The sequence below is a fragment of the Lipotes vexillifer genome, unplaced genomic scaffold (genome assembly GCF_000442215.2).
Source record: "Lipotes vexillifer unplaced genomic scaffold, Lipotes_vexillifer_v1.1 scaffold58, whole genome shotgun sequence".
NCBI classification, from domain to species: domain Eukaryota; kingdom Metazoa; phylum Chordata; class Mammalia; order Artiodactyla; family Lipotidae; genus Lipotes; species Lipotes vexillifer.
This window is the reverse complement of record NW_006781997.1, coordinates 1,315,421-1,329,125: the sequence shown is the minus strand read 5'-3', so window position 1 is coordinate 1,329,125 and position 13,705 is coordinate 1,315,421. Positions and strand designations below refer to the sequence as shown.

The following is a 13,705-nucleotide window of genomic DNA, read 5'->3' as shown; positions in this document are numbered from 1 at the left end:
CTAAGCTAGGTAGACAGAAAAAAAATAGAAATTTGTCTCTATGCAATTGTGAGATACATAGTGTATATCTTAAACACTGGATAGAAATTAAAACATGTATCAATTGATGGCCTCTATTGATTGATTTAAGGCAAGTAAACACCGGGAAAAGTAAGTGGCTTATGCAGCCTCACATAGAAGAAAAATTTCTTATTTTTCAACAATCACTCTGTGGAATCTAACCTACATGAAATGAATTATATACGTTATTTCTTTCCAATGCAAGTTTGATAGTATAAGGAGATCATGTTGATATTAAGATTTAATTTCTCAAATTAATGGTTTAAAATCTTCATATTTTCATCTTAGAATTCTCAAGTCTAAAAACTGCTTGAATTTTTATTGCTCTTATGATAAAGTCTAAATACCTGAACTTGAGGTTCTCTGGTCTTACAGCTGAACTTGGCTTACCTGCCTAAGTCTTATCTCTGGTCACGCTTGTCCTCACATTCCAAATCTCATACATCCTTGAACTACTCATGGTTCTTAACACAATTTGCTCCTTTTAGTCTCACTGCTGTTTCCTCTGTCAAAAATGCTCTTCTAATACCCAGAAAACACTTACTTCACGTCTCACTTTAAACTCAGTGTTCTTTGGAAGAGCATCTGCTTATGTGCTACCCTAGCAGGCTACACATTTTTCTATATATTTAGTTCCTATCACAAGGTACTACCATACAATTGTCTAATTACTTGAATGTATTCCCTAAAAGGTCATAAATATCAGAATTTTTATTTTATTACGTTTATATAACATTTATATTTTAAGTCCTGAGCACACAGGACTTACATATGGCACACGGATATTAAAAAATATTAGTCTGTTGAATAAAGTTCTACGTATCGAGAATTAATTCATCAAAAATCACTAATTCCCTTTTTTAAAACAAAAAAAGGTTCTGATAAGAACTATTCAGCATCATACAAATATTCATTTAGTAAGGAACATGTGAAATAATGAAAACTTACAAAGAAACAGACATATATGTATTCAGGTATATGAGCTGAATGAAAAATAGTATTAATCTCCCTTCATAATATTTTATCTTTTTTCAAATTATAACAACAAAAAAAGCAGTAAAACATGGCACTTGATGGTAAATGTTTTACCTTGTTTTAGATCAGCATTTCTTGTAACACCATCTGACAAATAGCAGTTTGGTAAAGGGTATGATGAAAACATTGGCCAAGGATATGGATCATCACCCTAAAAAAGAAGACAGATGACTTTAGGAAGTAGTTTAATATTAAATTTCAAGACTTTCTGAAATATCACTTAAATTGGCTTTTGTTTCATAAATTCCAGAGTTGTAGCATAACTAACCAAAAGCTATCTGACATTATAATTCAACACTCTAATGGATACTAAAATGAAATATAGAAACAACATTAAATAAGTACTAAACACAAATATGATAACTTGTTGTAGCAACTAGATTGCTCACAAAACTATTTCTCTTATGCTGTCAATCATTTCTGGCTCACCATTCTTGAAGTACTTAATATAACAACAAACAACAGTAAAAATAACAAAAAAACCCTTCAAGAGAAAACCAAACTCTATGGATACTGATGAAAGGAGAGGTACTCAATATAGCCAATGAAACACAATAAGAATTAGTCATCTAATAAAAATCAGGTATCATGAAGGGGAAAGATATTAAAAGTGAAAAAATTTTAATATGTGTTCAAAGACACACAAGGAAAATGACAAGTTTTTAATAAAAGAATATCCTACTCTGCAGCACAAACTACCACTCAAGACACCTTGCCTTGAAGAATACTATTTTCATTAGAAAGTGTTTACTTGCATCCTAAAGTTTTTCTAGTAACAAAAGTTCAATTCTGTGATGTGGATATTCAGAAGTTGTTTATTGTCCCTTGAGTTGGCTACCTTGCTTCAAAATGTCAGAAAAACATTCCCCCCTCCTCTTTACCCCACTTACCTTCTCTAGTATCCTTGGAGGCAAAATTCGTTCCATTGGCCCACCAATAAGATTAATTCTAACAAGAACATGATTTCTCTCCACTGATAAGCTATCAATTATAAAATCTCTGAAAAATAAATATATCAATTGTTACTGTTAATTGAATATGATTTTATTTTAAGATGTCAGTGGAATGTAGAGGAAAAAAAGCAATACAATTTCTATAGAAGAGTCTGAAAAATTCACTTTTTATCTTACAGCTTTCTTAGCTACAGAGCAAAGAATTGGAGATATAATTCATATAATGAGATGAATGAGATTAAGAATATTTCCTTGATAAACGTCACATGTTAAAAAGAAATGGGATTAAGATGTGCATTATTTCCACACCAACTCTATCACATTTTTTAAAAAATTTATTCATTTTATTTATTTATTTTTGGCTGCGTTGGGTCTTCGTTGCTGTGCGCAGGCTTTCTCTCTAGTTGTGGAGAGCTGGGGCTACTCTGCCTTGCGTGGCCTTCTCATTGCCGTGGCTTCTCTTGTTGTGGAGCATAGGCTCTAGGCGTGCAGGCTTCAGTAGTTGTGGCACGCAGGTTCACTAGTTGTGGCACATGGGCTTAGTTGCTCCGTGGCATGTGGGATCTTCCCGGACCAGGGTTTGAACCCATATCTCCTACATTGGCAGGCAGATTCTTAACCACTGCGCCACCAGGGAAACCACATTTTTAGTCAAAATTCCCTTAAGTTCTAGACCCAGTGACAATTCAAATTCTTCACTTTGTATCCTCCACACTTCCTGCAGCTGTTAATACTATCCTTCTATATCAAACCTAGAGTTTTCAGTAATGTGGGCTGGTATTCTGTACTATTTTTCCAAGGTCTAGCTAGGGTGGAGGCACACTTTTTTAAAATTACAGACACAAAAACAATGCCAGCTATTGAACGTGTGTTCAAGATAAGTCAACCGAATCAAGGTAATGGTAAGTATGACATATTAATAGAAAAAAGTTTTTAAGATATTACCATAACCTCGTTTTGCAATAATCAGAATTTATAACTATGAACTAACATAATTAAGAGAATGAAGTAAAAATTGCCTCTATAAGGGACACAAAATTCAAACGTTTTGTTTAATGGGTCATCTTTCACATGAGTCTGAATTTAAAGCTGATACAACTTAATACAGTTAGGTCTTAACTAAAAAACAAAAAACTAAACAGAAACTTAGAAAGTAGCACTCTGTAAGCTGTCTCCAAGAACACTGTCTACAATCTTTTTAACTGTGACATTTATGCTTTATTGCTTTTTACTCTTATTTAAATCTACTGAATTCAGATAATGGAAAAACATTAAATAAACTGTACAGAAAATTACTGCCTCAACAGAACATCTGTAAAGAAAGCTGTTATTGTCTCTTAATTATTTTATTATTATTATTTTTTACCTGTGACTGTCAGAGGTCTCTAAGGTATTTTCTTCTTGAGCATTTAGTAACATTTCAGATACTTGATACTGAGCCTCCAATAGGAGAAAAGTGTCTAGATCACAGCATACCACACTTAATAACCTAAATAAAAAGGAACAATAAAAGTAGATTTTCAAAAATATATCCTAAAAGTTTAGAAACTTTCTTGGTGTCTCAAACCAAGAGACATGGAAATTAAAATTTTGTAAGAAAAATCAGGTAGTTATTTCAGATATATTTTTAATCATTTTGAATAATTGACTTCAAAAATTTTTCTAATTGAAATATCATTTAAAGACCATGGGTTATTTCTAATCTAGTTTAAAAATTTATCTAAATCTAGGAATAATAAATTTTATTCTCAACTGATACTTAATTTAAAAATGAATTAGGGAACATTAGCAAATCTATAAAAACTACAAATTGCCACCACTTTTTACTCAATTAAATACAGAAGGAATGACAGAATCATCTTGGTACCAATCCAGGAAATATTTATTAGGTGAAATGTCAATGGCTAACTTTATAATTGTCAGATAAATCTGAGAACACCAAAACACAATGATCTATCTTAACATTACTAAAAGTAGAAATCATGCGGTTCCTATTGTGATGAAAAAGGATGTGCAGTGAGTGCACCATCTACAAAATATTCTTGCCAAAAAAACGGAACCTGAAACTAACCAATCCTAGATATCTCATTATCAGTTTATACTGATACAAGGCTCAGAGAAATATGTAAAAAGACACCACAAGAGGGAAACAGTCAACACAAAAACCAGAATTTGGAGAATACTACACATAATATATTTCTTCTGGAAAAAAAAAGGTTCATAAAAAAAACAGGGGATAAAGGAAGTTATAAATTAAAAGAAAAATAAAATGAATGTGAAGATTTTGTTTTGATCATGATTCAACCAAAAACTGTGAAAATGCATTTTGAGTCACACAGGAACTATCTCCAAGGTATGTTAAGTAAAAAAGAAGAGGCACAAGATGTGTATAGTGGTAGCATTTGAACCAAAATGGAGAAACATTTGAATACATATTTAAGTACATATTTGTTTTTACGTAGACTCCCTCTCCAAAGACAAAAAAGAAACTGGTAAGAGTTGTTAGCTGGGTGGGGGGGGGGGGGTGTGTGTTGGCGGGGGGGGGGGGGGGGGGTTGGAATCTGACAGACTGAAGGGAATATACTTCTCATTGTATATCTTTTACAGTTTTTTAATTTTGGTGCAATCACATGTTTTATCTAGTCAATAGCATCCATAAATAGAAAAATGTTTGGTGGATGCATTTAACAGTCAAAAATGGCAATTCAATATCACTCCCTAGAACCTGGCAAGATAACCAAATATATCCAAAACTAAGGGAAAATCTACTATCAATTTAGAGAAATGTTCCGTACTTAGTTTATAAAAGTAAGAACATTTGTGCTAGATAAAATGAAAAGAATACTTAGACTTCTAGTTTAAAGATGGTAGTGTAAGTTGGTATTTCCCTTTTCTCAGCCTAGAGATAACCCCAAGGATTGAGAAGGAAGGAAAAGATCATAAAAATGTTTAGCCACAAAATGAGCTGAAGGACAGTCAAGGGCAATCAAAACTGGGCAAAGACCACTATGGGAAGGAAAGAAACTGAGAAAGTATGTCATGGCTGCCCATGAAAAACAACAGAATTAATTTCTCAAAAAAATTCATAAAAACAAAATTTTCAGAAATGAGGAGTATACTCAGATGAAACTCTCTGTTTACAACAGTGGAAACAGGATACACGAGACAGAGGCAGGAAGATCCCTGGTCGTAGTAATAGAAGAAACAAGGTAGAACATGGAGTCACAGACAAATCAATTATTAGTTATTGGTTACAGGTTATAGAGACAATTATTAATAATTAAAACTGACTACATGCATAGTGAGATTGGCAGGGACAACACAAAAACATACACAGACTGAAAACTCAGGCCCACAGAAAAAGTTCAACTAACTGGGAACATGACCATAACTTCTCTTCAACATGAGCCTCCTGTAAACAGCTGATGATGAAAGAGCTCACACCCGTCCAAAAACAAATACCACAGGACGCATACAAAGGTGCTCCAAGAAAAAGGAGGAAATAACAGGATGAGCAGATGGCAAATACAAACACACAGGGCAGCCATTATACACTCCAAAACTATGACCAAATAATTGTCCGTGAATTCTTTAAGTTATATAAATGTATCAAATCAACAGGTTATATAACTTACAGAATGTTATATTGCAATTATCTCTCAACTGAGAAGTTTAATAAGGCAGTAGTCTCCAATAAGCTCTTTGCACAAAGTAGAGCTGTATAAGCACAGGGAAGAAACAGCAAAACAACCAGAAAAGATAAAACATGAACTGGCAGAGCTAAGCAAAGAAGCAGAAGAACAAACGTGTCACAGAAAGTAATGCACAATTAGAAATAGCAAAAAAGAACAGATGCTGCTAAAAGCACAATAAATGATACAGGGAACAGAATGAGAGTGTGAAAAACATAATGACAATAAAGAATTTGAACTCTTGATTTCTTGAAGAGAAAACAGAAATAACCTAACAGGATATATCTTTAGAGATACTAGTCAAATTCCACGAGAAAAGCAACCATGACAGCATGTCCAGGGTAAACTGAACCAAAAGAGTCAACACTGAGACAGAGCTATTAGACTTAGAGAAAGAACCACTGGGGTATCCAGGGAAAAAAATAAGTCACTAACAGAGGTGGAGTTGGGGGGAAGGGAATCAAGCTGTTCTCAGATATACCCACAGCAACATTCAATACCAGCAGGACAATGAAGCAATACTGGGAGGAGGTCTAACACCAGATAGTAACACATATTACAAAGCTGTGAAAATTTTAAAAGTGTAGTAATGGCATGAATAAACAAAAGAAAATTCAAACAGATGCAAATATATAGAGGAATTTAAAATATGTCAAAGGCAGATAGAATTTCCTGGTGGATGGAATATGTGGAGCAAAAAGAAGAAAGATACCAAGGATGACTTCAGATGTTTTGTTAGAAAAATAAGAAGGATCAAGTTGTCACCAACTAGGTAATAAGGCTTTAAGTTATAAAGGTTTAGGGAGGACCTAGTGACCTTTCTACTTTCTTTAGGTTACTAAATCAGTGAACAGGTAATGAAAATAACCTCAACATTCTCTAGTTTATGATTTGAAAAGAGGAGTCCATAGACTCTAGATGGACAATGAGATGATCCAAGGTGAATTAGAGTAGCTCTGAAAGCAGATACATGCCTGGACTGAAATCTCATTAGAGAATGAGTAAATAGAAACTTTAACAAATGATGTAAGACTTTTAAAATCCTACAAATACTAGGAATAATGTAAGGTTAGCAAATTTGATCCAGCAGTAAATTAAAAGAATAGCATACTGTGATCAAGCACTGTTCATTCCAGGAAGAAAAGGACAGTTTAATATTGAAACATCTCCTGATATAATTCATGACATCTATATGTAAAAGAAAATATATAATCATCTGACCAGATGCGTGAAAGCTACTTAACCTAAGATTCAACATCCACTCTCTACTCCCTGTCCTCCAAAAAATAGCATTCCCATTAAGGTCATGAAAACTGCAAAACTGTCCATTATTTAGCATTGTTTTAGAAGTTTAAGCCAATGCAAAAAAGATAAGAAAAAGAGGAATGCTATCTGAAAGGAAATAATGATGTTCATTATCAGAAGATGATAAAACTGTTTATTTGGAAACTACCCTTCCCCATGACATAAAATTCAATTTACTTGATTTTAAGAAATATTGGTTGAATACCTACTAAGTGCCTATTACTGTTTTAAGTGCCAAGGATACCTCACTGAACACACATGCACAAAAATCCCAGTCTTTATGGAATGCTAAATAGTAGAGGAGGGGGACAGTGAACAACAACAAAAAAAAACACACACAGCATGGATACAACTAAAGCAGGGAAGTGAATAAGGAGTTGTAACAAGAGAGCAGTGGGGATAGATCACTGTACGCAATTTCAAATAAGGTAGTTAGGAAAGACCTCAGCAAGAAGGTGACACCTGAGTAAAGACCTAAAAGAAATGAAGAAAGAAGCCATGGAGCTATCTGAGGGAAAAACGTTCCAAGGCAGAGCAAACAGCTTGAGCAAGGGACTGAAGGTTGAGAGCACGACTGGCATGTTTGAAGAACAGTATGCCGTTCTCGCTGGAGTCTCTCTACCCTGCTGGCTTTGAAGAAGCAAGCAGCCATACTGGAGAAACCCATGCGGCAAGGAACTACAGGTAGCCTCTAAGAATTGAGGGCAGACTTCAATTAACAAAGCTTCAAGGGCTCTAGCCTCTAAGCAGCAAGAAAACATGACCCTTAGTCCTAAAACCATGAGGAACTACATTCTGCCAAAAATCTGTGTTTGGAAACAGATACTTTCCTGATTGAGCTTCAAAAGAGATCACAGCCCCATCTGACACCTTGATTGTAGCCTTGTGAGACTACGAACAAGGAACCAAGCAAGCTAAGGTGTATGTAGACAGAAACTGAGGTAAGCGTGTAATGTTTTAAGCCACAAAGTTTGTGGTAAGAGTTCAGCAAAACGTCTCCACTAACAACCTAAAAGCATTTAAAGGAGAATAGTTCAATGAATTAATTGGTATATCTATACAGTCTCAGACATTTATCTCAGATATGGTGCTTACTATGTTCTAAATTTATGTGACATATTTAGTCTCACAATAACTCCAAGGAAGGTAGAGTTACTGTCTCCATTTCACATATGAAGAAATGGAGGCATAGAGAGGTTACGAATCTTGTCTAAAATCACTTTGACGATGTGGTTCCAGAGTCCATGCTCTTAAACCACTGGGTAATATTGCCACATGCTGTAGTATATACTGGGGAACATAAGGCTACAAATATTAAATTAACAAAAGATATATAAGACCTATGAAAAAAACTCCAATGTCCTAATGAGAGTAATTAGAGAATACTTAAATAAAATGGAGTTATATACAATGTTTACAGATTGGAAAACTCAGTATTATAAAGATGTCAGTTCACTCACTATTTATCTGTAGATTCAATCCAAGGATAATTAAAATCCCAGTGGGCTGGTTTGTGTGACAAGATGATTCTAAAATTTGTATGGAAAGAAAAGGACTAAAAGTAGCCACAATATTTTTGGAAAAGAAACAAGTGGGAACAATCACCTTATCAATCATTGTAACATATTATAAAGCTATAGTAATTAACAGAATCTAATATTTGTACAAGGATGAACAAAATCCAACTGAATAGAATAGGAAGTTCAAAAACATACCTTTGAATATTTAGATACCTTTTCTGTAACACACAAAAAAATTATGTATATATATGCACACAGAGATACGTAGCTAATGTTCCACGTGTAGTAGAGTTGTTTATAATAGCCCAAACTAGAGAACTATAAGTATCTCAAATGTCTGCTAGTAGCATAATATATAAATAAGATACAGTATACTCATGCTATGGAATATCATATAGCAATGAATATTGACCTTAGAAACATAATGCTACATATAAAAGGTCAGATGTCACAGAGTATACGGTCTATGCTACCACTAAAATAAAGCCCAAAAATCAACAAAATTAAATGTATTTTTTTGGAAATACACAACTAAGTAGTAAAAATATAAAATAAAGTAGTAAATACCATAAAAGTCAGAATAGTGGTTACCCATTAGGGAGATGGGAGGCAGTCATGATCAACAAATGCATAGTACCAGTAAGTTCTCTTTGTTTACTTGACTGGGATTTTATGTAGACATTTATTTTAGAACACTTTGCTAAATTTATGTTTATATTTTATGCAGGATTTATATTTTTAATATTTCATTAAAAACTTGTGTTATGCTTGGGTGGATATTGGGAAAAAGTATAGCATTATATCTATAAGAAATATAAACGTGTGCAATAAATGAACAAATCGAAAACACCAATAAAACAATGCATACTTTAATAATTATACATAAAAGCCTTGATAACAATGAGTGCCATTTACTACTCAATCATGTAATCATCTAATAAACAGATCTTAATGTTTCATTAATTGTATCAGCATATTTGTATAAGCTAGCAGCTACAGTAAACATGGAAGAAAAAGCCAGTTGAGTAAGACCATCTTTTTAGCCTAACCATGAAGCTAGGTTTACAAAGTGAATTGGAGTGTTGTGTGAAGATTATTTTATATCCATTAATTTTTAAAAAGTGACCATAAAAATATGTCTCAAAACTTACATATTATTAGGCTTACAAGTAACAAATTGTGAAGTTTTGTTGGCCCCAACCCAAATTTCCCGAAGAAAAAAATCTGCTGCTTATTTCAAACATAAAGTTAGTTATATCAAGAAGTATTCCAAAGAAAATCAACAATTATCCAAGATGAATCCAAATTCATTACTGGATAAGTGCTTTAATGGTATATTTTCAGTATTTTATGGACAGATAAAGTATTAGAAATAAAGTTAATGTAAAGATATCAATGGTAAGTTTCACAGAAGAAATTTCAAAGTGTTTGTGAATATGTAAGTGTATCTCTCTCTCAGAACACAGAATTAGATGGAGTCTACATACCCCAGGCACAAACCCTCTTAGGTTGTTAGGTGTTATAGGTTACTTTTATCAAAATAAGAGAAGTTTCTGTACACCAAAAGACAGACAGTATCACAGACCTTAGCTGTTCATTCTCTATTTCATACAATCCTAAGCAATGTGCAAATATTACAGACACTATTATAGCCTTATGGTTCCCAGGAACCCAAACAGTCTAGCACTCAGGGATATGGTGTTGCTGTTTGAAGGTGGTGAAGACATAAGAGTTTGTCTGCTTACAGCAAAGCTTTTGGAGGCATGAAATGACTATTTAAAGTGGGGAAGGATCCAGGTCCCTGTAGTAACTCCACGAAAGCATTTGTATACCTGTGGTGATATTCAATCAAATCTACTGCCTTATTTGAGTCAGGTTTATTGACGACATCTAATAACAGCTTTCTCATCTCACCTCAGGCACTGAAGGCTAAGTCCATATCTTTATTAGACATTTTATGCTGCATTGCTCAGTCTGCACATGTTTCCTGCCTTAGTGTATCTGTTAATTATATGTAACAAAAGACATAATCAGGATGAAGTCTCCTTAGGAGAGTAAATTAACAAAGCCTCTAACTGAAAAGATACTGCTAATTTGGCCAATGTGAATACCAGGAGCAGTCTGCTTTCACCCAACATGGACAGTAATACATCTTTCATTTTAACAAAATTTAGTCCAGGGCAGCCTTGATTGTCCTATCATCCCTCAGGTCATCGTGAAAAACTACTCTACCAATGATATGTTAACTGGACCTAGGTGAAAAGGAAATATCTGGCATTCTACATGTTTTAGTAAAAAAAAAAAAAAAAAAAAGGTGTGCCAGAGAGTGAGAGATCCAAATAAATGGGACATTTCATTGGCATCTCAGTGAAGTTTGAGTTCTAGTAGCCTAGAATGTCAAGATATCACATGTAATATACATGATGTATTATTAAATCTTATACTATTTACCACCAAGGAAGTGACATAATGCATGATTTTAGCCTCTGTGAGTTTTAGAAGCAACACCTACAATATTTGGGTATGCTTCTCTGATTTATATCAAGTAACCCCTAACTATCAATTTTATGTGACCTAGAGGCTAGAATAAGATCTGAGGCAGGCTCCAAATCTAGAAACTCTATCACTTGAGCCTTTAATCCAGCAGATTCAATGTTCAAACTTAATGGCTGATTAGATACAATATGGAGATTCTAGCAAGGGGCAATACAAGATACACACATGGTCTCCTAACATTTTGGAGCAAATCCATGTTCTCTTTGTTAAATAAATATTCCTGTTTTTTGATCCTTATTTGATAAACAATGTCTAGCCCCTGCCACCATGTCTACTTTGCTCATAAGCCCAGCTGAGTAAGCACTAGGGTAGCTGAGGAAAGAGGCTGACCCAAACAAAAGGGATTATTTTACCTCCTTTGCAGAAGGAGAGATCAGAGCATTGACATGAGTCAAAAATATTCCCTAAATCTGAGTGTATTCTCAGAGGATAATCTATATACCTCTTCCACCAATCTTCTTAAACCAATCCTCCAAGTGCTTAGAATAATACCTGACACACAGTAAGCACTGTTATATTTGACATTATTATTATTACGCTTTTGCAGAAAAAGTCTTGAGATATATTACTGGTAGATACATAGGGAAAAAGTAAGCAGATGGAAAAACAATGCCTTATTAATGCTAAGAAAAACAAATTTGGGGAGGAGAGGAAATTGAATGATAATATCTCTCCTGAACTGACAGATAATAACATTTAATCTTTTTCAACACAATACCCCTTCCCTTAGCTGCACTTGTCTCTGATTCACGGTTTCCAGAAGGTAAACCTCCACTGTTCTGCCGAAGTTGGGAAGAACAGTAACCTAGGCTGAGTGGGTAGGAATTGAGAGAATGTGAGGGCATATCTAAATCTTAGAATTTGAACTAATCCTATTATTGAAAATCTTAGACTTTAATACTTAATCCTCTATTTTCATCTCCATTTTCAGTGGTGTCTCTAATTCCTAGTGTTTCTAGAATACTGTGATAAAAAGTTGCTTCTGGGCATTCCCTGCCAATTTACTTTTAGCTTTGCTGACCTACTAAATCAGTTACAATTTACCCATTTGTTTTGTAGCTCCCGACATTACACTGTGGACATCTCCATCCCACAATCCTTTCTGAAAAAGTTATCTCCATCAAAACATGGGAGTAAACCAAGAAATAGGAAATTAAATCCCAGGTAAAAGAGAATCCATCTCAGAAGAGAGAAGAAGCAATTCCCAGGATGACGGTGAAGGGAAATCCCAGGAAGGCTGATATATAAGGCTAAAAGATCCTCCAGTACAAACACATGTGATATAAGAAAAAAAGGTAAAATATTACCTGATGTCCTTTAGTTTATTATTCACAAATATGAACAGGACATGGTCCCTGCCTTCAAGAATGTAAAAACCTTGAGACTATAAAATATAATTGGACAGAATGGTTATAAGGCCCTTGACATTTATGTTGCAAAATAGCAGTCCCCAACCTTTTTGGCACCAGGGACTGGTTTTGAGGAGGACAATTTTTCTATGGACTGGGGGGTGGGGGGGAATGGTTTCAGGATGATTCAAGTGCATTACATTTACTGTGCACTTTATTTCTGTTATTATTACATTGTAATATATAATGAAATAATTATACAACTCACCATAATGCAGAATCAGTGGGAGCCAAGAGCTTGTTTTCACTTGCCACTCACTGATAGGGTTTTGATATGAGTCTGCAAGCAATTGATTTATTATGGTCTCTGTGCAGTCAAACCTCTCTGCTAATGATAATCTGTATTTGCAGCCGCTCCCCAGAGCTAGCATCACTGCCTCAGCTCCACCTCAGATCATCAGGCATTAGAGTCTCATAAGGAGCACGCAACCTAGATCCCTCACATGCACAGTTCACAGTACAGTTTGAGCTCCTGTAAGAATGTAATGCCTACGCTGATCTGATAGGAGGCGGAGCTCAGGCAGTAATGCGAGCGATGGGGAGCAGCTGCAAATACAGATGAAGTTTGGCTCGCTCACTGCTCATCTCCTGCTGTGCGGTCCAGTTCCTAACAGGCCACAGACCGGTACCAGGGGTTGGGGATGCCTGTTGTAAAACAATGCAATGTATGGGTCAGGCATTATATTCTCTGGAACCAGACCATCTGGGTCCAAATACCAGCTTCATTAATTACTAGGTGTGTCATCTTAAAAGGCTTAACTTCTGTGGCTCAGCTGAGTCATTTAAAAAAAAATGAAGCTAATTAGAGTACCTATTTGATAGGGTGGTTCTAAAATTAAGAGATTTAAATGTGAAACTAATACCAGTACCTGGGACGTAATGAGCACTATACAAGTATTATGCAGCAGCAGAGGTAGTGTATTTTTTTTTTTTTTTTAAGGACAGTCTGGAAATACATTAGTAGATACACAGAAAATGAAGCAAATGGGAAAAAGCCATGAAATTGTTAACTTCAGAAAAAATAAAGTAGGAAAAATGCAATAGTCATAGTATACTACTTGGCCCATAAATGAATAATATTTATATAGACACAATAATGTAAACTTTCAATAGTGATTTAATCAAGATTGTGATGAAACTATAGAGCAGGGAGAGAGGGAGAGCAGAGGAAACCT

At 34.7% G+C, this 13,705-nt stretch overlaps 1 protein-coding gene across 1 annotated transcript in view; it reads right to left on the bottom strand.

Annotated features, from left to right (window-relative positions):
- TBC1D32 (TBC1 domain family member 32) overlaps positions 1-13,705 on the bottom strand; it is a 176,046-nt gene that overhangs the window by 68,601 nt on the left and 93,740 nt on the right. The window contains exons 24-25 of the mRNA XM_007454903.1: positions 1,986-2,094; positions 1,150-1,246 (exon numbers count right to left, since the gene is read on the bottom strand). Of these exons, the coding sequence (XP_007454965.1) occupies positions 1,150-1,246; positions 1,986-2,094 (206 nt within the window). The remainder of the gene's footprint in view (positions 1-1,149; positions 1,247-1,985; positions 2,095-13,705) is intronic.